Source organism: Vipera berus, assembly GCF_964194415.1.
Source record: "Vipera berus genome assembly, chromosome: 4".
NCBI classification, from domain to species: domain Eukaryota; kingdom Metazoa; phylum Chordata; class Lepidosauria; order Squamata; family Viperidae; genus Vipera; species Vipera berus.
In genome coordinates this window covers 26747951-26772379 of record NC_138206.1, presented here as the reverse complement: position 1 = coordinate 26772379, position 24429 = coordinate 26747951, and the positions used below count along the sequence as shown (strand labels likewise).

Genomic DNA, 24429 nt, shown 5'->3' with positions numbered 1-24429 from the left:
AATTAGACAAGTTGTACAGGTGAAACTCAAAAAATTAGAATATTGTGCAAAAGTTCATTTATTTCAGTAATGCAACTTAAAAGGGGAAACTAATGTATGAGATAGACTCATTATATGCAAATCAAGATAGTTCAAGCCATGATTTGTCATAATTGTGATGATTATGGCTTACAACTCATGAAAACCCCAAATCCACAATCTCAGAAAATTAGAATATTGTGAAAAGGTGCAATATTCTAGGCTCAAAGTTTCCCACTCTAATCAGCTAGTTAAGCCATAAAACCTGCAAAGGGTTCCTGAGCCTTTAAATGGTCTCTCAGTCTGGTTCAGTAGGAATCATGGGGAAGACTGCTGACCTGACAGTTGTGCAGAAAACCATCATTGACACCCTCCATAAGGAGGGAAAGCCTCAAAAGGTAATTGCAAAAGAAGTTGGATGTTCCCAAAGTGCTGTATCAAAGCACATTAAATAGAAAGGTGTGTGGAAGGGAAAAGTGTGGAAGAAAAAGGTGCACAAGCAGCAGGGATGACCGCAGCCTGGAGAGGATTGTCAGGAAAAGGCCATTCAAAAGTGTTGGGGACTTTCACAAGGAGTGGACTAAGGCTGGACTCAGTGCATCAAGAGCCACCACACACAGACGGATCCTGGACATGGGCTTCAAATGTCGTATTCCTCTTGTCAAGCTGCTCCTGAACAACAAACAACGTCAGAAGCGTCTTACCTGGGCTAAAGAAAAACAGACCTGGTCTGTTGCTCAGTGGTCCAAAGTCCTCTTTTCTGATGAGAGCAACTTTTGCATCTCATTTGGAAACCAAGGACCCAGAGTCTGGAGGAAGAATGGAGAGGCACACACTGCAAGATGCTTGAAGTCCAGTGTGAAGTTTCCACAGTCTGTGTTGATTTGGGGAGCCATGTCATCTGCTGGTGTTGGTCCACTGTGCTTCATTAAGTCCAGGGTCAACACAGCCGTCTACCAGGAGATTTTGGAGCACTTCATGCTTCCTTCCACAGATGAGCTTTATGGGGATGCTGACTTCATTTTCCAGCAGGACTTGGCACCTGCCCACACTGCCAAAAGCACCAAAACCTGGTTCAATGACCGTGGGATTACTTGATTGTGTGCTTGATTGGCAAGCAAACTCGCCTGACCTGAACCCCATAGAGAATCTATGGGTCATTGCCAAGAGAAAGATGAGAGACATGAGACCAGTGGCGTAGCGTGGGTTGTCAGCACCCGGGGCAATTTGCGCCCCCTAACCCGGTGATGTCATGGCACTGCCGAAAAGATGCGCCCCGCAGCGGCGTAGACTTTCCAAGAAGAGTCGCGCGCATGCGGGATGCTTCCGGGTCCCTCTCGAGGGCAGCTGGGCGGGGCTCCGACCTGCAAGAGACGCTGCATTCAAGCTCGCACGTGAGCCCCGCTAAATAAAGCCACGCATGCGCACGAAGCTAGGCCAGCCGGCCGGCGGGTCCGTCTTCGCTCGGCCAAGCCTGCCGGGGCGCCTGCGGGGCGCTTGCGGTTGGCCTGAGCCTGGGCGGAGAGTTGGGCGCTTCTATTTATTTTATTCAGTTTATGTGGCCGCCCATCTCACCTGCCGGACTCGTTTCGCTTTGCAAGAAAGAGCAGCTCGAGAGCGGAGCCAAGCCGACTCTGTGCAGCCCTTGGGGCTCCCTGAGCAGCTCAGTGCGAGCGCGCCCCCCCCAGATGTTGCGCCCGGTGCGGCCCGCCCCCCCTGCACCCCCCACGCTACGCCACTGCATGAGACCGAACAATGCAGAAGAGCTGAAGGCCGCTATTGAAGCATCTTGGTCTTCCATAATACCTCAGCAGTGCCACAGGCTGATAGCTTCCATGCCACGCCGCATTGAGGCAGTAATTGCTGCAAAAGGGGCTCAAACCAAGTACTGAGTACATATGCATGCTTATACTTTTCAGAGGTCCGATATTGTTCTATGTACACTCCTTGTTTTATTGATTGCATGTAATATTCTAATTTTCTGAGATTGTGGATTTGGGGTTTTCATGAGCTGTACGCCATAATCATCACAATTATGACAAATCACGGCTTGAACTATCTTGCTTTGGATGTAATGCGTCTATCTCAGGGGTCAGCAACCTGAAACAGTGAAAGAGCCACTCAGAACCGGTTCCCTCACAAAAGGAAAAACTGGGAGCCGCAAAAAATGTGTGCACATGTGCGTACATGCGCGCATGCGCAGAACAGGGTTTGACTGAAGAGTGGAGCCAAGGCAAGATATGCACCTACCCTGCATATTTGAATTGATTGTTTGGACTTTTTTAGTCCCACTTTTTTTTTTGGACTGCACATGGCAGAGGACCTGTGGTCTATCTCATATATTACTTTCCCCTTTTAACTTGCATTACTGAAATAAATGAACTTTTGCACGATATTCTAATTTTTTGAGTTTCACCTGTATGGCTAAAACTTTAGCTTGCAATCCTACCTGATTATGGAAGTTGAATTACAAAGATGCAGATAGTTCTTGTTTAGTGACCACCTCATTTAGCAACTGTTCTCAGGTATAACAGTGATGGAAAAGTAACCATTCAGCCAATCTTCACATTCTTAATATTCTCAGGCCTGTAAAGCAAAGAAAAACTAAAGTCAGATTATAAGCACAGTTGCAGTTTCACTTAGTGACCACTTTGCTTAACAACCAAGTTACTGGTCCCAATTGTCACCAAACAAGGACTGTCTTAACAACTGCACTGTTTAGTGACAATTTGAAGTCATGATGATGGTGCTGAAAAAGGAACTTTATGCCCGATTGTCACACTTACGACCATCATAGCATTCTCTCAGTATCAGGATTGCCATTTGTGCACTTTACAGCCAGCTTCCAATAGGCAGAGTTCATGGAGAAGCCAGTAGGGAAATCACAAGTCATGCTTGCATGATGTCTCGGTTAACATCTGTGTCCCTTAGCAATGGAATTGCTTTGCTCCAGTTATGTTCATTAAGTGAAGACTACCTGTAGTAGGAAGTGTCAAAACCATTTCCAATTTTTTTTAAAAGGAATGCATTGAATATGTGCAGATGGCTACAGTAATCATATATATATGTATGTATGTATATATATATATATATATATATATATATATATATATATATATATATGTATATATATGTATATATATGTATGTGTATATATATATGTGTGTGTGTGTGTGTGTGTATAATTTTAGAATACGATAAAAAAAGAAATATCCTTTATTATGTCAATGACAGCCAGCCCCTTGCTATAAAATATTTTAGAAAAAGGAAGGCAGGCAGGCAGACAGCCTGGCTTTCGGACTTTGTGAAATTTAAAGGATTACTGCTGAATATTTAAAGTGAAACAAATTTCTGATATACATGAGTTTTGAATTTTTAGAAAAATCTGCAAAGCTAGAAATAAGTGACAATTTTGTGTGATGTGATGAAACTCGGATATATTTCTAGTTGCTCTCCAAGATCCTGTATTAAGTATGAAATTATTTTTGCCTTACTGCAAAGATGATGGCAAAGGGAAATCTTTTCATTAAAATGAAGACATGGATCTTCACAACAAAAGGAAATCAAAAGCTTAACCACCTGCGCTATTTTCTTCACTGCTGTGGCTGTTCTGATTGATTGTAAGATGATAGTATCCTTGTAAGATTGCAACCTTATGGAATTAGAAGATTAATTTACTCTTTGGCTGCAGATTTTCATCCAACAGAGAGAGGTTGGGTGTTGAAGTAGGAGGCTTGAATTTTGTTCATTTGGCAGGTTCCTCTCTTCCATACATCACTGTTTGTGCAGTTCATTTACTGTATGCATTTTGGATTTAAACACTCTCAGTATAATGAAGATATGTCAAGTTATTTGCATTCATAATACAGATTTTTTGTGGGACTGGTGTTTATTTCAACTAGCCTTTATCCCTGGGATTTTTTCAAATCGTTTGCAGGGGAGGCCTTTCTCTACTTTTATTATGTGCTGAATTGAATGACTCTCATCTGGAAACAGATGTATTAGCACAGTCTGTTTTATTGCTTTGTTTCTTTCCTCAATTTTCTCCTGCATTGCAGCAAATTTTGACATAGTTATGGTGTGAAGTAATTAAAATGAATATCTGAAATAGCATCTGACATAGCACTCTTCTATCTTTTTACTCATTGATTAGATGGAGCTACAGAACACAGTAAAGCTTCTCACAAATTTTGGAAAGTTTTTGGCTGGAATTTCTTTTTCACCAAGTATAAGAATCCAGATAAAGAAATGATTTAAAAGAATTATGTCTTCTGGAAATTATTCAGCAAAAGCTTTCCTTCATTAAAATTAAAAACAAATTATCATTGCTTTTCACTTTTTAAATTATTAAATTTAAAATTTAAATATAAATTATTTTTACATAGTAGGGATTGCTTTTGTTTCTTTCCCTTTCCTTTCCTTTCAATGACTGATATAAAGAAAAATTAGTGGGTCAGTAATTTCATGTCCCATCACAAATTGTAAACATTTGTCAATACAAACTACTTAACTGTAGCAGATTTCAAATTTCCACCCTTTTATATTTAGCTAACCCACCACCAAACCATTCTACCTCTTATGGAAGAATATGAGCTTTTGAATAAGCAACAACAGGTTTTAAATTGCCCAATTTATTAAGTGTAAATAAAGCCTTTTTATATTTTATAAAAGTAAAAAATACATTGTATAGAGTTAAAACTCTAAGAAGAGAAAAAGAAACTTGTACTTGCAGAGACCAATATTTCCATAGGCTGAAGGAAATAAAAATAAACTTGGCTGACATAAATTTTGAAAAGTTAATCATGAAAAAAAGCTATTAAAAAGGTGTGTGTGTTAAAAAAATACAAAAGGAAACACTGATAAAAGCTAAAATCACAGAAAAAATATTTTTCTAAATGGGATAAACTTAAAATACATTCCAATAATTTCCCTGAACTCAAATATCTGTCTCTAAAAAGCAGGTGTATATACACACACACTCACTCACTCACTCACTCACACACACACACACACACACACACACACAAGCTGCTACTGCTTTAATTCTAAAATGCCTCAGCAACATCTGGATATTTAAAAAATCACACCAATAATTAAAAACACTAAAAATGTATGTGCTCAAATTTAGAGACTGAGTCTGTTTCATACATCCTTTTCCATGAAAGAGTCTCATATATAAAATGGTATTATCAAGCTGAATTATTCTGGTTTCATCTGAAACAATTATTATTTTTTTCAGCTCTTTAATATACCTTATCAGATTTCTGATTTAACCCTTTGAAAATTTTGATTCAAGTTATGGACTAGATTTATGTGTATTAATCTGCTCATTCCATAATTGTATATTATGGAAAAGAATTTGAACCTTCTTGGGTCCAGTTTGTATTCAACTAAAATTGCCCCTCAAGAAGGACAGATATTTATTTCCTCTTTCTTCAGTTTGGGACCTATATTTAATCAAATGAAAAACATTGCAAAGCAGTAATTTAAACAAAAAAAATCCTGCATATGAAACAAGCTGTGAAGCAATTAAAAAATAAGCAGATGAATACTTGATTTGGAATTGATCCATTTTATAAATCTGGTGCATCTATTGACTAGAGTCAATTGAGTTTATACACCCTTTTTATTACTCCCTGGAAATAATTGTATTTGGTACACTATAGTAAAGTACAATTAAAGCATAATCCTTCATTAGTAAGACCGATTCAGATACTTATTTAAATCAGGTAATTTCTCTGAGAATGAATCCTAAATTTGGGTAGGAGTTTTGATATACTGTAATCCCAGCTAAAAGTTTGCAATTTTATTAATTGCCAATTTTATTAATTCATTAATTTTTAGTTTACTACAAAACTTTCTATGATTTCCTTTCAGATTTAAATGTTCTCTTTATAGCACATAATTTTATATATGCTCCAATATTAAAATTTACTTCAATTTTTATACAAATCTAATAATTTGAGAAATAGATATCTAAATTAAATGTATGACAAAAATAAAGAAAAATGAATAAATGAACCAGTGTTTTGAGAGGATTATGTCATTTTAAAGTTTTAAGGCTGAAATAATTTATTCTTATTTATTTAAAATATTAATATAGCCACCCATCTTTCAGACAATTCTGGGAGGCTCAGTGGCGTAGCGTGGGGGGTGCAGGGGGGGCTGGCCGCACCGGGCGCAACATCTGAGGGGGCACGCTCGCACTCGCAGCTCTCTGCCCCTGCCTGGCTCACTCACTCTCTCTCACTGCAGTGCTGGCTGTGCGAATCCGATCCGAGCCGCCGGGTCGCCGCCCACTGTGGAGGGGGGGTGCCAGGCGTGCGGTGCGGTGCGGAGAGAGAGCGAGGGACTATCTGGGGGAGGGACAGTGCAACAAACAATACATGTGCTTAGGGGGTAAGGGTTTCTTTAACTAATCTAGTGGAAGAGACTCGAGTGCTAAAATCCACGGGTTAGGGGGCACAAATTACTTGCCTTGCCCCGGGTGCTGACAACCCACGCTACGCCACTGGGGAGGCTCCCAAACATTAAGTATTTAAGTACAACATTACCAATCTTTTAAAAAATGCTCTTTTAAAACCTAAAGTATCTTTGAAAATTCATAGGATCCAGGTTACTATATATGGTTGTTAACTGGCCAGAAAACATAATTTACATCTTTTCACGTATCCTGACTTATTGTGATTGACTGGTTGATTTAGTTTGGCTGATTTGGGGGGGGGGGTTGAGTCATTTATAGATGTGTAACGAATTAATGTAGTTTCTCTTTCGTTATTGTACATGCACTTTATACTTTTAAAGCTGGAAAATATAAGTGATTCTAGAACCTTAATGTTGGATTCTAGTTTCAACCTGCTCTGAACTCCAACTTTTATATCAGAAATCTCCATATTTTAAAAGACTCAAAACCTTTATTTAAAAAGAATTAGTCATAACTGAAGTCATGGAGATAAGCAGTTCCCACTGATTTTGTAACTAAAACTTTTTCTAGGTCAGAATGTAGAACTCATTAATTGAAATTTGGGATGAATTCCAGGTACCTCTGACATCTTCTACACAGAAAAAATATTCACTATAACAAATGTAGATATTAGCTTGAATATGCTTTCAAAACCAATGATTATAATTTACTAGCTTATAATGCTTCAGTGAGTAGAAGATTTATATAAACATAAATATAAAGCTCAAAGTTGCATGATTCAACTCCCAATTGTACCTATATGACTGAGAATTTTCTTCAACATATTGTCACACATTTAGGGAAGAAACCCTGAATTTGCTGCAGAAATACCCCTAAGAATGCTAAGAGTGGTAGATTCCAACACCTCTCCATCTACTTAAATTCTCCTAACTAACTTGTTCAGACTGAAGAAGTTGCTTGGATGAAACATCTCAAACCAACAATAAAATAAGTCCAGTTGTCATGATTCAGCTTCCAGACATTTCTACATGAATGACTGGGACTCTTCAACATTTGTGTAAACGGTTTTTTTAACCTATGAACCTTGGTTGGATCCATTGTAATCAGTGAGACAAATCAAGTCCTGTTGATTGAAAGTCATCTAATTTAACTATAGAGAGCTCGCTTGGTATAGTGGTTAAGGCATCAGGCTACAAACTGTGAGGTGGCAAGTTCTAGTCCACTTTGGATACAAAGCCAGCTGGGTGACCTTTTGGGCCAATCACTTTTTCTCATTCCTAGGAAGGAAGCAATGGCAAATTAGTTTTGGAATTCTTGCCAAGAAAACTATAGGGACTTATCCAGGCAGTCTCTGAGAATTTGACACAATTAAATTGGGGGGGGGGGGAAATTAAATATAGTTAAGTCTGGAATCATTCCTACAACAAGTGTTACAAATCCAGATAACCAATAGGTCGTACCAAAATAAAAACAAATACCTTATATTATCGGTGTCTAGTGATTGAGTTTTTGCAACCCAGTTTGTTAGTCCTATCCTATCCATAACTTAATATTCATAAACGTAGCATTAGTTTTAAGAATTTTTCTGTTGGCACTAGTGACTAGACAATGATAGTGTGTCCAGAAATATAAAAATGCAATGGTAATATATTTTAATTGAAATCCTTCTTTTAAAAATGCTTAAATGTGGAGAAAGTATTCCATATTTCATAGCAACTGAAAACCAAGTTGTGCATTCATAATCATAATCATAATAGTAAAGTTGGAAGGGACCTTGGAGGTCATCTAGTCCAACCCCCTGCTCAGGGAGGAAACCCTATACCATTTCAGGCAAATGGCTGTCCAGTCTCTTCTTAAAAACTTCTAGTGTTGGAGCATTCACAGCTTCTGGTGGCAGGTTGTTCCACTGGTTAATTGTTCTAACTGTCAGGAAGTTTCTCCTTAGTTCTAGTTTGCTTTTCTCCTTAATTAGTTTCCATCTATTGTTTCTTGTCCTGCCTTCGGGCACTTTGGAGAATAGCTTGACTCCCTCTTGTTTGTGGCAGTCCCTGAGATATTGCAACACTGCTATCATGTCACCCCTAATCCTTCTCTTCATTAAACTACACATACCCAATTCCAGCAGCCGTTCCCTATATGTTTTAGCCTCCAGTCCCCTAATCATCTTTGTTGCTCTTCTCTGTACCCTTTCTAGAGTCTCGACATCTTTTTTACATCGTGGTGACCAAAACTGGATGCAGTATTCCAGGTGTGGCCTTACCAAAGCATTGTAAAGTGGTATTAGTACTTCACTTGATCTTGATTCTATCCCTCTGTTAATGCAGCCTAGCACTGTGTTGGCTTTTTTTGGCAGCTGCAGCACACTGCTGGCTCATATTGAAGTGGTTGTCTACTAGGACTCCGAGATCCCTCTCACAGTTACTACTATTGAGCAAGGTACCACCTATACTATACATGTGCATTTGATTTTTCCTGCCTAAATGTAGAACCTTATATTTTTCACCATTGAATTTCATTTTGTTAGATAGTGCCCAGTGTTCAAGTCTGTCCAGACCCTCCTGTATCTTAAGCCTGTCTTCTGGAGTGTTGGCTATTCCTGCCAGCTTGGTGTCGTCTGCAAATTTGATGAGTTCCCCATCTATCCCCTCATCCAAATCATTGATGTAGATGTTGAAGAGTACTGGGCCCAGAACAGAGCCCTGGGGCACCCCACTACACATTTCCCTCCACGTAGATGTGGTTCCATTGAGGACCACATGCTGAGTATGGCTGGTCAGCCAGCTACGAATCCATCTGGTGGTGATGCTATCTAACCCACATTTTTCTATCTTATCAAGTAGTAGGTTGTGATCTACTTTATCAAATGCCTTACTGAAGTAAATTATATCCACAGCATCCCTCTGGTCCACTACCGTAATTTTGTCACTTGGTCAAAGAATGCAATAAGATTTGTCTGGCATGATCTGTTTTTGACAAACCCGTGTTGGCTTGTAATAATGATTTTGTTTGCCTCTAGATGCTCACTGATTCGTTGTTTGATTATCTTTTCCAGCATCTCCCCAGGTATTGAGGTCAGGCTGATAGGTCTGTAATTTCCTGGATCCATTTTTCCCCTTTTTTGAAGATGGGAACTACATCAGCTCTTTTCCAGTCCTCTGGTAGTTCCTCAGTTCTTCAGGATCTTTGAAAGATATACTTCAGTGGTTCTGAGATCACATCCACCAGTTCCTTGAGAACTTTGGGGTGTAATCCATCTGGGCCTGGTGATTTGAACTCATTTAGGCTGGACAGGTGCTCACTTACCATTTTCTTGCCTATCTTAACTTGTGTTTTTATTCAGTTTTTTATGGCACTATTTTTGATAGATTGGTCTGTTTTTTCCCTTTGTGTAAAGACAGATGCAAAAAATGAGTTAAGGAGTTCTGCTTTCTCTCTGTTGCTTGTCACCTTCTTGCCACTTTCACCCACTAATGGACCAATCATTTCCTTTACTTTTTTCTTGTTTTTACATGTTGAAAGAAGCTTTTTTTTGTTATTTTTGACTTTGGTCGCAAGCCTTAGTTCATTTTGAACCTTAGCTTTCCTCACTTCATCTTTGCAGGCTCGGGCTATTTGCTGATATTCTGACTTAGTTATGTGCCCCTCTTACCACTTTCTATATTTGCCCTTTTTATCTTTCAATTTATCAGAGAGTTCTTTATGCAGCCATGCTGGTTTCTTTTGAGAGCTGTTATTTTTCCTCTTTGTTAGTATTGTGCTAGACTGGGCTTTTATTATCTCTCTTTTCAAAATTTCCCAAGCTTCTTGAGTTGTTTTCCCCTTTAGGATTCTCATCCATGGAATTCTTCCCAAGCTCTCTCTAAGTTTATTGAAATTAGCTCTCTTAAAGTCCAGGACTCTAGTTTGACTGTATTCTATTCCTAAGCAATCTATTTCTTATTGCCCTTCAGACACTGAAAAATTATTGCTCTATTATAGATGACATCCCAACAGTAGCAAAAATGCATCCTAACGCTTACAATTAAATGATTTTTCAATAAGAGAGAACATTTTTGATCTTCTCAGTGGTTTATCTTTATAGCTCACATGTTTTCAGAGCCAAGAAACTGTCTTCATCTGTGAGAAATCAGTTTTCAATATCCTTGAGGCAATTCCAAAAATTAACCCCTGTCACAGAAAAAAGCAGGAGATGCTTAGGATTAGGTTTTAATTTAGCGGATGCCCAGTGACAGGTTCTGATCCATGTTTACAAATAAGTGGTGTGTTTTTTTGTTGTCCATAGAAGGAGGGTGGTAATGGAGGAAATCAAATCTGCATTCAATTTCCTTATCAAGATTTCATTCCATTAAAGGGGAAAAACAGTCCAAACTACCAAAACCAGTGCCATAAAAAACAGAATAGAAACGCAAGTTAAGATAGGCAAAAAAATGGTAAGTGAACACCTGTCCAGCCTAGACAAGTTCAAATCACCAGGACCAGATGGATTACACCGCAAAGTTCTCAAGGAACTGGCAGATGTGATCTCAGAACCACTGAACTATATTTTTCAAAGATCCTGGAGCACTGAGGAACTACCAGAGGACTGGAAGAGAGCTGATGTAGTTCCCATCTTCAAAAAAGGGAAAAAATAGATCCAGGAAATTACAGACCTATCAGCCTGACCTCAATACCTGGGAAGATTCTGGAAAAGATAATCAAACAACAAATCAGCGAATACCTTGATGCAAACAAAGTCATCACTAAAAGTCAACATGGGTTTGTCAAAAACAGATCATGCCAGACAAATCTTATTACATTTTTTGACCAAGTGACAAAATTAGTGGACCAGAGGAATGCTGTAGATATAATTTACTTGGACTTCAGTAAGGCATTTGATAAAGTAGATCACAACCTACTACTTGATAAGATAGAAAAATGTGGGTTAGATAGCATCACCACCAGATGGATTCGTAGCTGGCTGACAGGCCGTACTCAGCGTGTGGTCCTCAATGGAACTGCATCTACATGGAAGGAAGTCTGTAGTGGGGTGCCCCAGGGCTCTGTTCTGGACCCAGTGCTCTTCAACATCTTCATCAATGATTTGGATGAGGGGATAGATGGGAAACTCATCAAATTTGCAGACAACACCAAGCTGGCAGGAATAGCCATTACTCCAGAAGATAGGCTTAAAATACAGGAGGATCTGGACAGACTTGAACACTGGGCGCTATCTGACAAAATGAAATTCAATGGTGAAAAATATAAGGTTCTACATTTAGGCAGGAAAAATCAAATGCACATGTAGGTGGTACCTTGCTCAATAGTAGTAACTGTGAGAGGGAGTAACTGTGAGAGGGATCTCTGAGTCCTAGTGGACAATCACTTCAATATGAGCCAGCAGTGTGCTGCAGCTGCCAAAAAAGCCAACACAGTGCTAGGCTGCATTAACAGAGGGACAGAATCAAGATCACATGAAGTACTAATACCACTTTACAATGCTTTGGTAAGGCCACACCTGGAATACTGCATCCAGTTTTGGTCACCACGATGTAAAAAAGATGTCGAGACTCTAAAAAGGGTACAGAGAAGAGCAACAAAGATGATTAGGGGACTGGAGGCTAAAACATATAGGGAACGTTTGCTGGAATTGGGTATGTGTAGTTTAACAAAGAGAAGGGTGAGGGGTGACATGATAGCAGTGTTGCAATATCTCAGGGACTGCCACAAAGAAGAGGGAATCAAGCTATTCTCCAAAGCACCTGAAAGCAGGACAAGAAACAATGGATGGAAACTAGTCAAGGAGAGAAGCAACCTAGAACTAAGGAGAAACTTCCTGACAGTTAGAACAATTAACCAGTGGAACAACCTGCCTCCAGAAGTGGTGAATGCTCCAACACTGGAAGTTTTTAAGAATATACTGGACAGCCATTTGCCTGAAATGGTATAGGGTTTCCTGCCTGAGCAGGGGGTTGGACTAGATGACCTCCAAGGTCCCTTCCAACTTCTTCTTCTTCTTCTTCTTCTTCTTCTTCTTCTTCTTCTTCTTCTTCTTCTTCTTCTTCTTCTTCTTCTTCTTCTTCTTCTTCTTCTTCTTCTTCTTCTGAAGAGAACAGTTCAGATGAAATTTCAGTATTGTGTCTCTGTGCACATTCTAAGGAATTGTAAAGTGTTCCTCTCTAATGTTGCTGTTCTCATTATTTTTATGTTACTGGTGAACCCTATTTTAATCTTTGTGTGTTCTCTATCTGTTGCCTGTACCAAATGTTTCATCTTTTAATAGGTAATATTTTTCAGTGATTTCACTCAAATGTACATTTCTTATAAAGTCAGCAGTTTAAGAACAGTTTAGAATGTTGCATATTTTGCAGGAGCATATCTTATATAAATCCTAAACTGCTGTGCAAGAAATATTTATTATTTGTAGTTGTTTTCATAAATATGACTGCATGCAGTCATATAGTCCTTTATCTCCCTCTGGTAAGAAAGATTTGAACAAGCTTTACAGAAATAAAAGCCAGACAAGAGCCAGGTAGCAACTGACAGGATAAACAAGATTAATTAAATGTGGAGATAAGGACATATTAAAGTTACAGTCAAAACCAAATTAGTAAAAAAAAGTCCACTTTAAGAAAGAATTGAGTTTTTTGTTAAACCAAAGAGGGTTTAAACATAAAATAATCAAGAGAAAAATCAAGAGAAAAGTGGAAGTTTGTAAGAACAAAGCAAGGCAAGATTTTAACAGGCCATTAAAGTGATAAGTTGCTTAGATATCTACAAAATCAGTAATACCAAGTAATCACCTGTTCATTATTCATTGGTAATGGCAGAGCAGTATGTGAACTTGACTTACAGATAGTCCCAAAGGTGCTTTTTTTCCTTAAAAGGCAACTAGACTTTCTTGGTTTTTTCCCCCTTTGAAAACATTTTACTTATCATCCTAGAAGCTTCCTCAGTTCTAACTAACTGGTAGGGAAGGAAGAATTTATATTCTTTGTATTCATTTGATCATTAGCATTGTGAAAGTCATTGAGGCCACTTGGGGATTTATCTATATCCTCAGAGTCACCTGAATCAGAGTGCAAATGAGTGAAGAACCTTTTTGGGACTGCTGAAAGGACTGCATTATCAGGTTCTATTACATGTTTGCTTATGATCTTATTTCAGCTTTCCTTTGTTTTGCACACCTGCAAAGGTCATAAATGCAAGTCCCAAAGTTATTTTTTCATAATCATCACAATTGTGAATGGCTCTTAAATGAGCTAGTTACTGAATGAGAATTACTGTATAATAAGTCAATGTATTACTGTTTTACAAATTAAGCCAAAATTTGATAGGTTTAACTATCTTGGGCAATCACTGTAGTTTGCAAAGCATTGTGAAATATGACTTGCCATGATGTCCAAGCCAACCTATGTACTATTTATTTTGACTGGCAATAGAACCCAAGATTTAAGATAAAACCATTTTCCACCGCTACTATCTGTTCAACTGGCAATGCCAGACTTTTTGATGTGCTACCATCAAAAGCACCTCTCAATGAAATTAACCCCTTCCTGCTATTTTTCAGGTGCTTTAGCACTGGGACATGAAACTGGCACCTTCTGACTAGGAAAGGCTATTTGTGCAAGGTGATGATGGAAAGTCTCCATGCTGGTCCAACCAAGTCAAATTAAACCTGATCTTATGAGATCTTGATCTTCATTTTCTGGCTTTCCAGTAAGGCGACTAATAACAGTAAAAGAAAAGAAACAGTTATAAGTAAAATATGCGAAGATAAAAACAATTCTAAGGGGCTGGTGAAAGGAGCAGCTCTGATTCTTTTCCACTGGCAAGAGAGAAGGAACCAGATACATTTTCCAAGGAAGCAAATTCCGTGACTTGATAAGTTGATAAATGTTCTTAGTGACAAAGTACTCACTGAAGCCTTTTCTGCAGGCTATCAAATTAATTTAAGCTGAAGTTCACACTACGGTTCATTGGGGTATATATAGCAGGTTGTGTGTGTCTGTACATATACATACATACATACATACATACATACATACATACATACGGCAGCAGCATCAAATAAAATCTACCGAATATCCGTTCTGTATACATACCTGGTAGAGATACCTGTCCATTCCTTAAATTTCGCCACCATCATGCCGGTGGCTTGAATTGCGACCAATTGATAATAGATCCACAATTGCCATTTGGACGACACTCCCATATATTAATGGAGTATCTGAGACAGCCGCATGGATATTATCGGCCCATGGCATCAAGATGGCGAATAAACCCAGCCAGACCCTGTGAACAAGGGTGATGGAACTAATAACATGAGCTTGAGGTTTGTGGTAGGAAGAAAAACTATTTCCCACCCGAGTCAGAACTCTTAAACATACATTAATTATGTTAAAATAGGAAAGCAGAATGTATAAAACTTTCTCTTCCACTTTAAATATTCTTCTGTGACAACAGTATTGGCCAAATTAAATTCTCTGTAGCACTTCTAAAATAATATTCAGTTGTATTTAGAATCCTTCACAGAATGGGACAATATACCGTAGTTGAGCATTCCATTTGATGGCTTATTCCTCTGATTTGAAAATACTCTCTTGTGTAACATCTCCTTTGTCCTAGACTGCCCCATATGGTTGAAATTACCTCAGAGAACCTATTTGAAAGGGCATGGGTATGGGGGCAATTGCCAGAGTCTGTGGGGGCAGAAGCCTCCATGCAAGTATGATTCATTATTTGAAACGATCAGATTATTATTTTTTTGAATGGGGTTATTGGCTAACAAATTAGAATAAAAGTATCAAAAATTATTTCAATATTTTGGGTTCCTCCAACCACCCACTTCATTTATTGAGCCTTGGTGTTCTTGTTTTACCTGAATAGTTAACTAATATGTAGCTTATTAAGTTAGTTTCCAATCTTATTAAAGGATCTGGGAGATGAATTAAATTTCTACCAGCTAAATTTCCTGTTACATTAAAGTTGAAAAATTTGTACCGATGATATACTTTCAAGGTGGAAACATATAAAAGTATACAAAGGACTTACCATTGAGCTGAAGAAACACTCTTTTATTCCCATGTGGCTTTTTTTTTGTCAAACTGGACCAGACCACCCAGAATTTGGATTCGTTGAGATGGATACTGATGATTTTTTAAAATGCCCAAACTTCTCTTCCCTTAAAACTAAAATACTTTACATTTCTCTTATATAATAAGCAAATGGAAAAATGCTTCTAAACTATCCATAATATTAAAATATAGTATTGGAAATTAATTAAAACTTTTGTAAATATTGTAATAGCATTTCATCTTTATATGTTTCCATTTCAAATTGTGAAGGACAAAGAAATTTCTCCAAATTGTAATTGATTAAAAATAAATTACTTTTCCCAGTGCTGCAATCAAGACTATCATTATCTATTCACACTGTAGAGTGGACTCCTGGAAGGAGAATGTCATTAATGATCTCATATCTGAATTTGCTGCCAAGAAAAATAAGAAAAGGAACATTTAACGTTTTAGCTTGAATAAAGTGAAATTAGGGCAATGTTATTTACCGGGACCTGCTAAAAAGCAGAATACTATGCAAACTCTCCAATTTTAGAGTGCCTTGGTATTCTTCCTTAGGCAATATAAAAGAAAGAGAAAATGACAACTAAGTTTAGGTTTAGTATCCAAAAAATAGTCCACATTGGGCTTGTGACTATAAAGTTTGTTTATATTAGATTAGCAAACAGTGAAAGGATGACTATTGGCAGATATCCTATACTTTTCATGGGAAATAGTATATTTATGTGTTTTAAATTTAATGTGCTGAATTTTAATATACTCTTTTGTATATTGTGATATCAATGTATATATTTCAAAGATTATGTAGATCATTTGAATTTTTGCCCAGTGGATAAAAATTGTGTTGGCACAAAATGTGACGAGAAGAAATTTTCAGGAACGGGCCTTAAAAAAAGAAGCTTGTGCAGAAGGAAGCCATGGAGGACATTCTGGCCATTTTAAATATCCCAAGAGTTGGCCCTCTTCAGGTCTTTATTCAGATCCAAGTTTTAGTTGTTCTTTCCTTCTCATGCTGCACACATCAAGTTGCTTCATTCTGCTATATGTCACTGAATGTATAATTAAAAACTAATTAAGAACATTCCTTATAGCCTATAAAACATATTATACATATCTAGCCTAGGCAATTTTATGTTAAATAAAGACATATTGGTTCACAAAAAATTATACAAAAGCTGAAATATATCGTTCAAGAACTTCAGAAACCAGGTTGACTTTTGTGATGCTTAGAAAATTACAAAAGGCAACCTGGATTCTGAAGTTCTTGAACGATATATTTCAGCTTTTGTATAATTTTGTGACCCAATATTTTTTTTGTTTAATATAAAATTATTGGTGTTTTCTTAAAGTTTTTCCCTTAGGTACTTCCTCTAAACACCATGCCTTCTTGTTAGCTGGTTGAGCTTCTTCTACATAAATCTTGATTTCTAGATGTATTCTCTCCAAGTTAAGATTGGCCCCCAGTCTCTGCTTTTAGGAAAGACTTGGAAAGCATACCTTTTAACTTAGTCTTTTAAACTGCTTTTGGAGGCTTAACTGATACTGTAATATTATTAGGTATTTTTTATTTCATTCTGCCTTTGTGGATTCTGCAAAAGGAAATACACAATTCTCATTTCTCAGTTTTGACAACTTTAAGATGTGTGCACTTTAACTCCCTTCAACTTCATGCAGGCTAGAGGATTTCTGGGAGTTGAAGTCCACACATCTTTAAGTTGTCAAGGTTGAGAAACATTGATCTAAACAGACTCAGCTGTTTCTAGGCCAGGACAGGAAACAAGCGTATCAGGAATTCCAGCAATGCTTTTTATTGTTGAGATATAGAATAACAGAATCTGGAAGAATTGTCAGAGTTCCTCTCCACTTCCAATTATACCAATCAAAAAATCAAGGTGGGGTTATTTTGAGTTTCTTTCTTACCCTGTAGTTGCACATGTTTGTCAGTTGTGTATCCAACTGTTGTTGATGTTGTAATAATAGCAGGGCACTTCAAAGATAAGTCATCATGTTCGAGGTCCGATTGGGGTTACCAATGTCTGGCAAAAGGCAGACATTTTGTTTTGTTTTGTCCTTTGTTTGTTCTCAAGTCTCCTGTCTAGCAGGCATAATCCTGACATCAAATATCATCTGGCTTTTTGAGTACAGATAGTCTTTGACCTATGACCATAATTTGACCGAAATCTGGTTGTAAGTCATTATGGTTGTAATTAGAAACACCCCTGTGACTGGAAGTAGTATTTTGGCTTTTTTGTGGTGATTGTTAAGCACATGCTACAATTATTAAGTGGACCCATTCATTTGAATGAATGTTTTTTGACAGAAACTAGCAAAAATGCCAGAAACCAATGAAGAACATCAGGAATAATGATCATATAAATGCAGAGCACCCCATTTATGACCCAAAGGGTCTTAAAGCTGACCTGCCCAACATGTGGCCATGGGGGGGAGGGGGGAATGGGGGAATAGTGCAACTATTTACAATGCATGGGAGGGGAATACATAAAATGACCAGTTGTAACTCTAGGACTAGCTATATCTATAAGAAATCTATTCCTCAGCAGCTTTCCTCTGCAGCACAGCCCTTTCCTAATAAATGCTAGCCACAAGTTAGCAAGCTGTGTTCTGTGACTTTAATTAGTACCCTCAAACCTGCATGTGCTATTGCCTTAAATTAACAATGCTCCAACACTGGAAGTTTTTAAGAAGAGACTGGACAGCCATTTGTCTGAAATGGTATAGGGTTTCCTGCCTGAGCAGGGGGTTGAACTAGATGACCTCCAGGATCCCTTCCAACTTATTATTATTGTTGTTGTTACCTTAACAAGCTACAAACTGAAGGCATTTGCCTCCTAATCTCTAATACATTTCTGCATTTGAAAAATGAGTCTGTCTGATGCTGGAGAAAGTAATTTAATATACAGATAGGCATAAATACTTTGTTTCACTGTTTTTCATTGTGTTTTTTGTCACCAATATCAAGAAAGTTAAATAGTTAGTGTGTCCTCCTTTTGAATTGTTCATGTTCTCCTGTGCCTGTTCAGTTCTCTGGAAACCCTAGGCCTGATGCCTCTCCAGTGAAAGAGGGGTTTTTTTGAGACTGAAGTCAACCCTTTGAGATATAGAAGGTTCTGAAATAGACATAGCAGAGATTCTAAGAACAACAAAATCTTGATAACATGTTAGAGTTTCTCTCTGTTTCATCTTATAACAAACAAAATAAAGAAAGGATTATTTTGAGTTTCTTTGTTATACCTTCCTCTTTCTCAGACTAAATATTTTCTTCTCAAAATCCTCCTTAATTGTTTGCTCATTCTTTGCCCATTCCCAAGGTCAGGTCTACATTCTTTCATAATGGCTTGCCATAAAAAGCAAAACACAAAACCTGTAACAATTCAAAAATAAAATACCTAAAATGACAAAAAAATTGGTGGTGTCATACCCCAAATGCTTTCCAGAAGAGAAATCCCAAAATAAAATAGATATTTATGATCAGCTGGCAAAGAGAAACTGCTGAAAAGCAATTTCATCAATGGCCCTAAGTGCCACTTCTTCTGAATGATAAACCAGGCCCATCACCAACTAGATTACTGAGGAAATATCCAAGCACCCGCTTGAAACTAGTTGAGTCCATAAGGGCAGACCATCTGAATGAATTTTGCCCTGTTGAAGGAATGGATGGTAATCAGTTGCATTTGGACCAGAAACTGATTTGACACTAGTAAAGGAAACATGATAATACCCTCCACAGTTAACAATTAAGGTCACTTTAATTATCTAATTATTTGTCTATTTACTCTTTTTATTTATTTAAATGATTTATATGACCATCTACAACTATGTCTCTGGATGGCATAAAAATTTAACTTGATACTTAACTATTTAAATCTTGATGCTCCAAATCAAAACAATACTCCCAATTAGGTATTACCAGCAGAGCTTACCTAACCATCTGGCCCAGTGATCTAAGGCAACGTATTAAGGATGAATCACTGTCACAACCCTCTATTAAACATATCGTGCAAGATTGCCAATGATGTGCATTCTCTGGTTTCTTAGAGTATCTGCATGAAGCAACGGCCGAGGTGATTGCCTGGATAGCCGAATTGGACATCATAGCCCCATAGAAGCTTTAAATATAATTACATGGAACGTGTATATAAGTTTACTTCTCTTCTGCCACATTCTCATCATATACTAAACAAACAAACAAACTGTCACAGCCCTTAGCTGGTGTAGATGTCAAGGGTTCAAAGTGGAATCTGAACCACCTGAACCAGAGATCTTGTAAGGACCAGACAAGAAGGATCTCTGCATACCTGCCCAAAAGTAAACTTTATATTTTATAACTTTTTCAAGTGACTCACTTGGATCCATTTCCCCAAATACATTTTTTTCATTCAGTCCTCTATTGGACAAATATTTTATCACTACATTCTATCGGCTTTCATGTGAACTTGATTTCTTCAAGTTTGCCAAAGATCCATTTTGCAGATGTGTGGCTTTCTGCACATTTGTAGACACAGAGTCGTTCCCAAGTGGGAGGGCAATTTTATTTCCTCCTTGATTTTCATCATCTGTTATGAAAATCTAAAACAGTCTAGTCCTGCCTGAGATACACATTGTGAGTTTTATTGTGAGCGGCCATTCATCAAATTATGTAGGAAAAATAAACACATTGTATTTTTCTTAAAATATTGTGTGACAGACATGCCAGGGGCTTTCATTACTTATATGTCCTCCTTGATATGGAAATAAATTTCAGAGACATCCTTTCAGATATACTTGGCTGAACTTCACACATGGCTGCAAAGCCGAATGATGAAATGGAGGACTAGGAGACACATTATGTGCCTGTGTGCATTTATCTGCAGCAGAGTTGTTTCAAATGCTTTCATTTTCAAGTTGATCCTTCTAGGATCCTTTAAAGAAAGTTTGAATTTTGGTAATTATGCCAGCAATGTCATCTGGATTGCACAACAGAAGCCGGGGAAAGTCATGGCCTTTGATTTCCATTCTTTTATAAAGGACAGCAAGGAATACTTTCAAGATCTTTTTTTCTATAAATCATATTGAGGCAGAAATAAGAATGCTGTTCAGAGTACTAATGGAATGCTATTTGTCTAACTTTCAGAATGTCGTGTAGTGAAATCTACTTCCTATACCAAAATAGCTTCAACACCACGTCGGAGCACCACTAAAAGTCCAGGTCCATCCCGACGAAGCAAATCTCCAGCATCCACCAGCTCAGGTAACATCCTGCATACATTCTTGACTAAGTAGCAGGTAACTCCTTGGCTATCATAATTATTTAAATGTGGTTAAATATATGTACTTAGTAGTTGGCTCAAATATATTTCATTTTCAAAATGGAGAATAAGAAGTATTTCTTGCCTACTGCGGATTGGATTGTCAAATAATCAAAAGTATTTTATCTCACCAATGAATTGAAGTCTATGTACTGTACGAATATTGTAACTGGAATAAAATTTAGGAAACAAACTGTGCTTTGTCCCAAATATTTAAAATCCTTATTCAGCAAACTCTTTGTGTAATTAAATTCTTTGAAGGTAAACTGGTGGTAGGAGATAGAATAGGTATACTTTTTCCTTATTTTAATGGTCTAAAAGTTTTAATAGAGGAAAGTTTTGTGGTTGTATATCAGTTTTTAGGGAGAGGTGCTATGGGATGCTCCTCTGATCCTTTATCCCTTTGAGTGGTTTAAAGTAGATGTTTGGGAAAGAAAAGGAATTTCCTGCTATATTGTGTACTCTATATTTCTGAATTAGTTAGGAGGTCTCAGAGATGGTACAGGAGGATTTCAGGTTTAATACTGAGAGTGATCAGGTTTGCTCATTATAGTTTATACATAGGGCCTGTTTACCATAAGGACATACAGGTAGTCCTCGATTTACCACCACAATTGAGCCCAAAATTTATGCTACTAAGTGAAACATTTAATTTAATTTAATTTAATTTAATTTAATTTAATAATTTAATTTAATAATTTAATAATTTAATTTAATTTAATTTAATAATTTAATTTGTATATTTAAGTGAGTTAAGTGAGTTTTGCCCCATTTTATGACTTTTCTTGCCACTTTTTTGCACAATCACTGCAGTTGTCAAATTAGTAACAACTCTGTTAAGTGAATCTGGCTTTCCCATGGACTCTACTTGCCATAAGGTCACAAACAGTGATCACATGATCCTGCGATACTGCAACCATCATAAATATGAACCGGTTGTCAAGCACCCAAATGTAAATCACATGACCATGGGGATGCTGCAATGATCATAAGTGTGAAAAATGGTCATAAGTTACTTTTTTCAGTGCCATTGTAACTTCAAATAGTAAATAACAATAAAAATAATAATTGAGTTGGAAGGGACCTTAGAGGTCATCTAGTCCAACCCCCTGCTCAAGCAGGAAATCCTATACCATTTCAGACAAATGGCTGTCCAGTCTCTTCTTAAAAACTTCCAGTGTTGGAGCATTCACCACCTCTGGAGGCAGGTTGTTCCACTGGTTAATTGTTCTAACTGTCAGGAAGTTTCTCCTTAGTTCTAGGTTGCTTCTCTATTTGGTTAGTTTCCATCCATTGCTTCTTGTCCTGCCTTCAGGTGCTTTGGAGAATAGTTTGACTCCCTCTTCCTTGTGGCAGCCCCTGAGATATTGGAACACTGCTATCATGTCCCCCCTTGTCCTTCTCTTCATTAGACTAGACATACCCAATCCTGGCAACCGTCATTAAATGAACTGTTGTAAGTCAAGGACTATCTGTATTTTGCATCTAATTTTCTATATAGAGTGATGATGGTGTGAATGTGAAAAACCTTCTTATCATAAACTGTCATGAAGACTTCAGTGGTTAAAAGGATTTGATCCATGATACAGTGCCCAAGACATCTCATGTGATTTTATTTTATTCTTTTTTTATTAACACAGCACAGCAAAGGAAATCTTATTTGTCTGGAAGGATTTCATAATGGAAGCTTACCTAAGAAGCACATGCGTTTCTCCCTGTGTTCTCATTTTTATTACTGAAATAGCAATAAAACCAAAAAGCAAAGTGCATGGCCCCAAATTCTTATTTGAGCTTGCTAAGAATTTCTATTGTATATTCCAAACCCTTTACCAGGATCCTCAGTCTTAGTTGTGACCACTTCTTTGAACTAGACCTCTGCCACTGAATCCTGAGAACAACCTATCTACAAGTTAAGGAATATGCTATTAGTAAATGACATTAATCTCAAACTGCCTCCTGCTTTCTTGGGGTTTTTTATATTAATATTAGACTTGCTGTGGCAATATGCTAAAATGAATTATACCTGTAGAACTGGATCGAGTATCAGAAATACCTAGAACTATTTCACCTTAGGAAGGATACTTAAGAACCTAAGAGCTCACATGGTATTTTCAACTAATTATATTAAAATAATCGAAAAGAGAAAGAAGAATATAGCATGTGACTGACAGACCTTGCAACTGGTGTTGACAAGAAAGAACTTGTTTCTGAGAGCATGTTGTCCAAATGGTCTGGTGTTAAATTTCTAATATGAGAAAGATTGCACTTCATAAGACCTGATAGAAATGTGCCTAGCTAAAGTATCACAAGCTTTATCAGGAAAGCTTTACATTTTATCCTGTTTAAATTGATTAGTTATACTGTAATTATATATGCCTGGAAATGTTTTAACTTTTTCCTTATTTCAATTCAAGAGAAGTTTGATAGTGAAATCTTCCAGAGAGATGATCAACTTTCATTTACTGAATGCATTCACACAGAAGTTGGAGAGGCATAGATTATGAATACTTTAACTTTTACATGGACTATGGAAGGGGTGGAGCTGGAGATTCCAGCTCTAGTTCTAAATGTGTATGATCCATTATTCCCTTCCAACGCTTTAATGCTAAAATTTCAAGATCCAGACAAGACTATTATGCCAATAAACCAATATAAGTTCTGTAGAGTAATAAATCACCCTTTTCTCTAATTCTTTCTCCAACTATTTTTATCATTATTGTTATACCAATCCTTTATGTAAGAGAAAAATTGTCCAACAGGTTTTCAAAAATCAAACAAAAGACAAAACTTCAACTTCTGCTACATTGTCTGCATAGTCAATTGAATCCTGATCTTCCAGTGCAGGAAAAGTTGCTTTTGTAGAATATAGAAAAACACAACAAGCCAAAATCCAGTATTTCGCTTCCCCTGATTTTTTGTACCTCATCAGTAATTTCTGTACTGTAACTTCGTCAGTGTCTTGGGTGAGGGTGACATTTAATAACAATATTAGCAACATGGCATCTTCTGTATCCTATGGAGTTATATCATTTTGGAAAGAAGGGTGTTCATTTCCATTAGGTCATTATTGTTGTTGTTGTTAGTTGCGAAGTCGTGTCCAACCCATCGCGACCCTATGGACAATGTTCCTCCAGGCCTTCCTGTCCTCTACCATCCTCTGGAGTCCATTTAAGCTCACGCCTACTGCTTCAGTGACTCCATCCAGCCACCTCATTCTCTGTCGTCCCCTTCTTCTATTGCCCTCAATCTTTCCCAGCATTAGGCTCTTCTCCAGTGAGTCCTTCCTTCTCATTAGGTGGCCAAAGTATTTGAGTTTTAGCTTCAGGATCTGGCCTTCTAAAGAGCAGTCAGGGTTGATCTCCTCTAGGACTGACCGGTTTGATTGCCTTGCAGTCCAAGGAACTCGCAGGAGTCTTCTCCAGCACCATAGTTCAAAGGCTTCAATTCTTTGGCACTCAGCCTTTCTTATGGTCCAGCTTTCACTGCCATACATTGCAACTGGGAAGACCATAGCCTTGACTATACGTACTTTTGTTGACAGGGTGATGTCTCTGCTTTTTAGTGTGCTGTCTAGATTTGCCATGGCTTTCCTCCCAAGGAGCAAGCGTCTCTTAATTTCTTGGCTACA

General features: G+C 37.6%; 1 protein-coding gene across 2 annotated transcripts in view; it reads left to right on the top strand.

Moving 5' to 3' along the window:
- The window catches only part of DCLK1 (doublecortin like kinase 1), a gene marked incomplete at both ends in the record, with an annotated part of 205533 nt that overhangs the window by 90048 nt on the left and 91056 nt on the right, over positions 1 to 24429 (top strand). For both annotated transcript variants that reach the window (XM_081327265.1, XM_081327266.1), the window contains one exon: positions 20627 to 20743. In XM_081327265.1, the coding sequence (XP_081183391.1) occupies positions 20627 to 20743 (117 nt within the window). The remainder of the gene's footprint in view (positions 1 to 20626; positions 20744 to 24429) is intronic.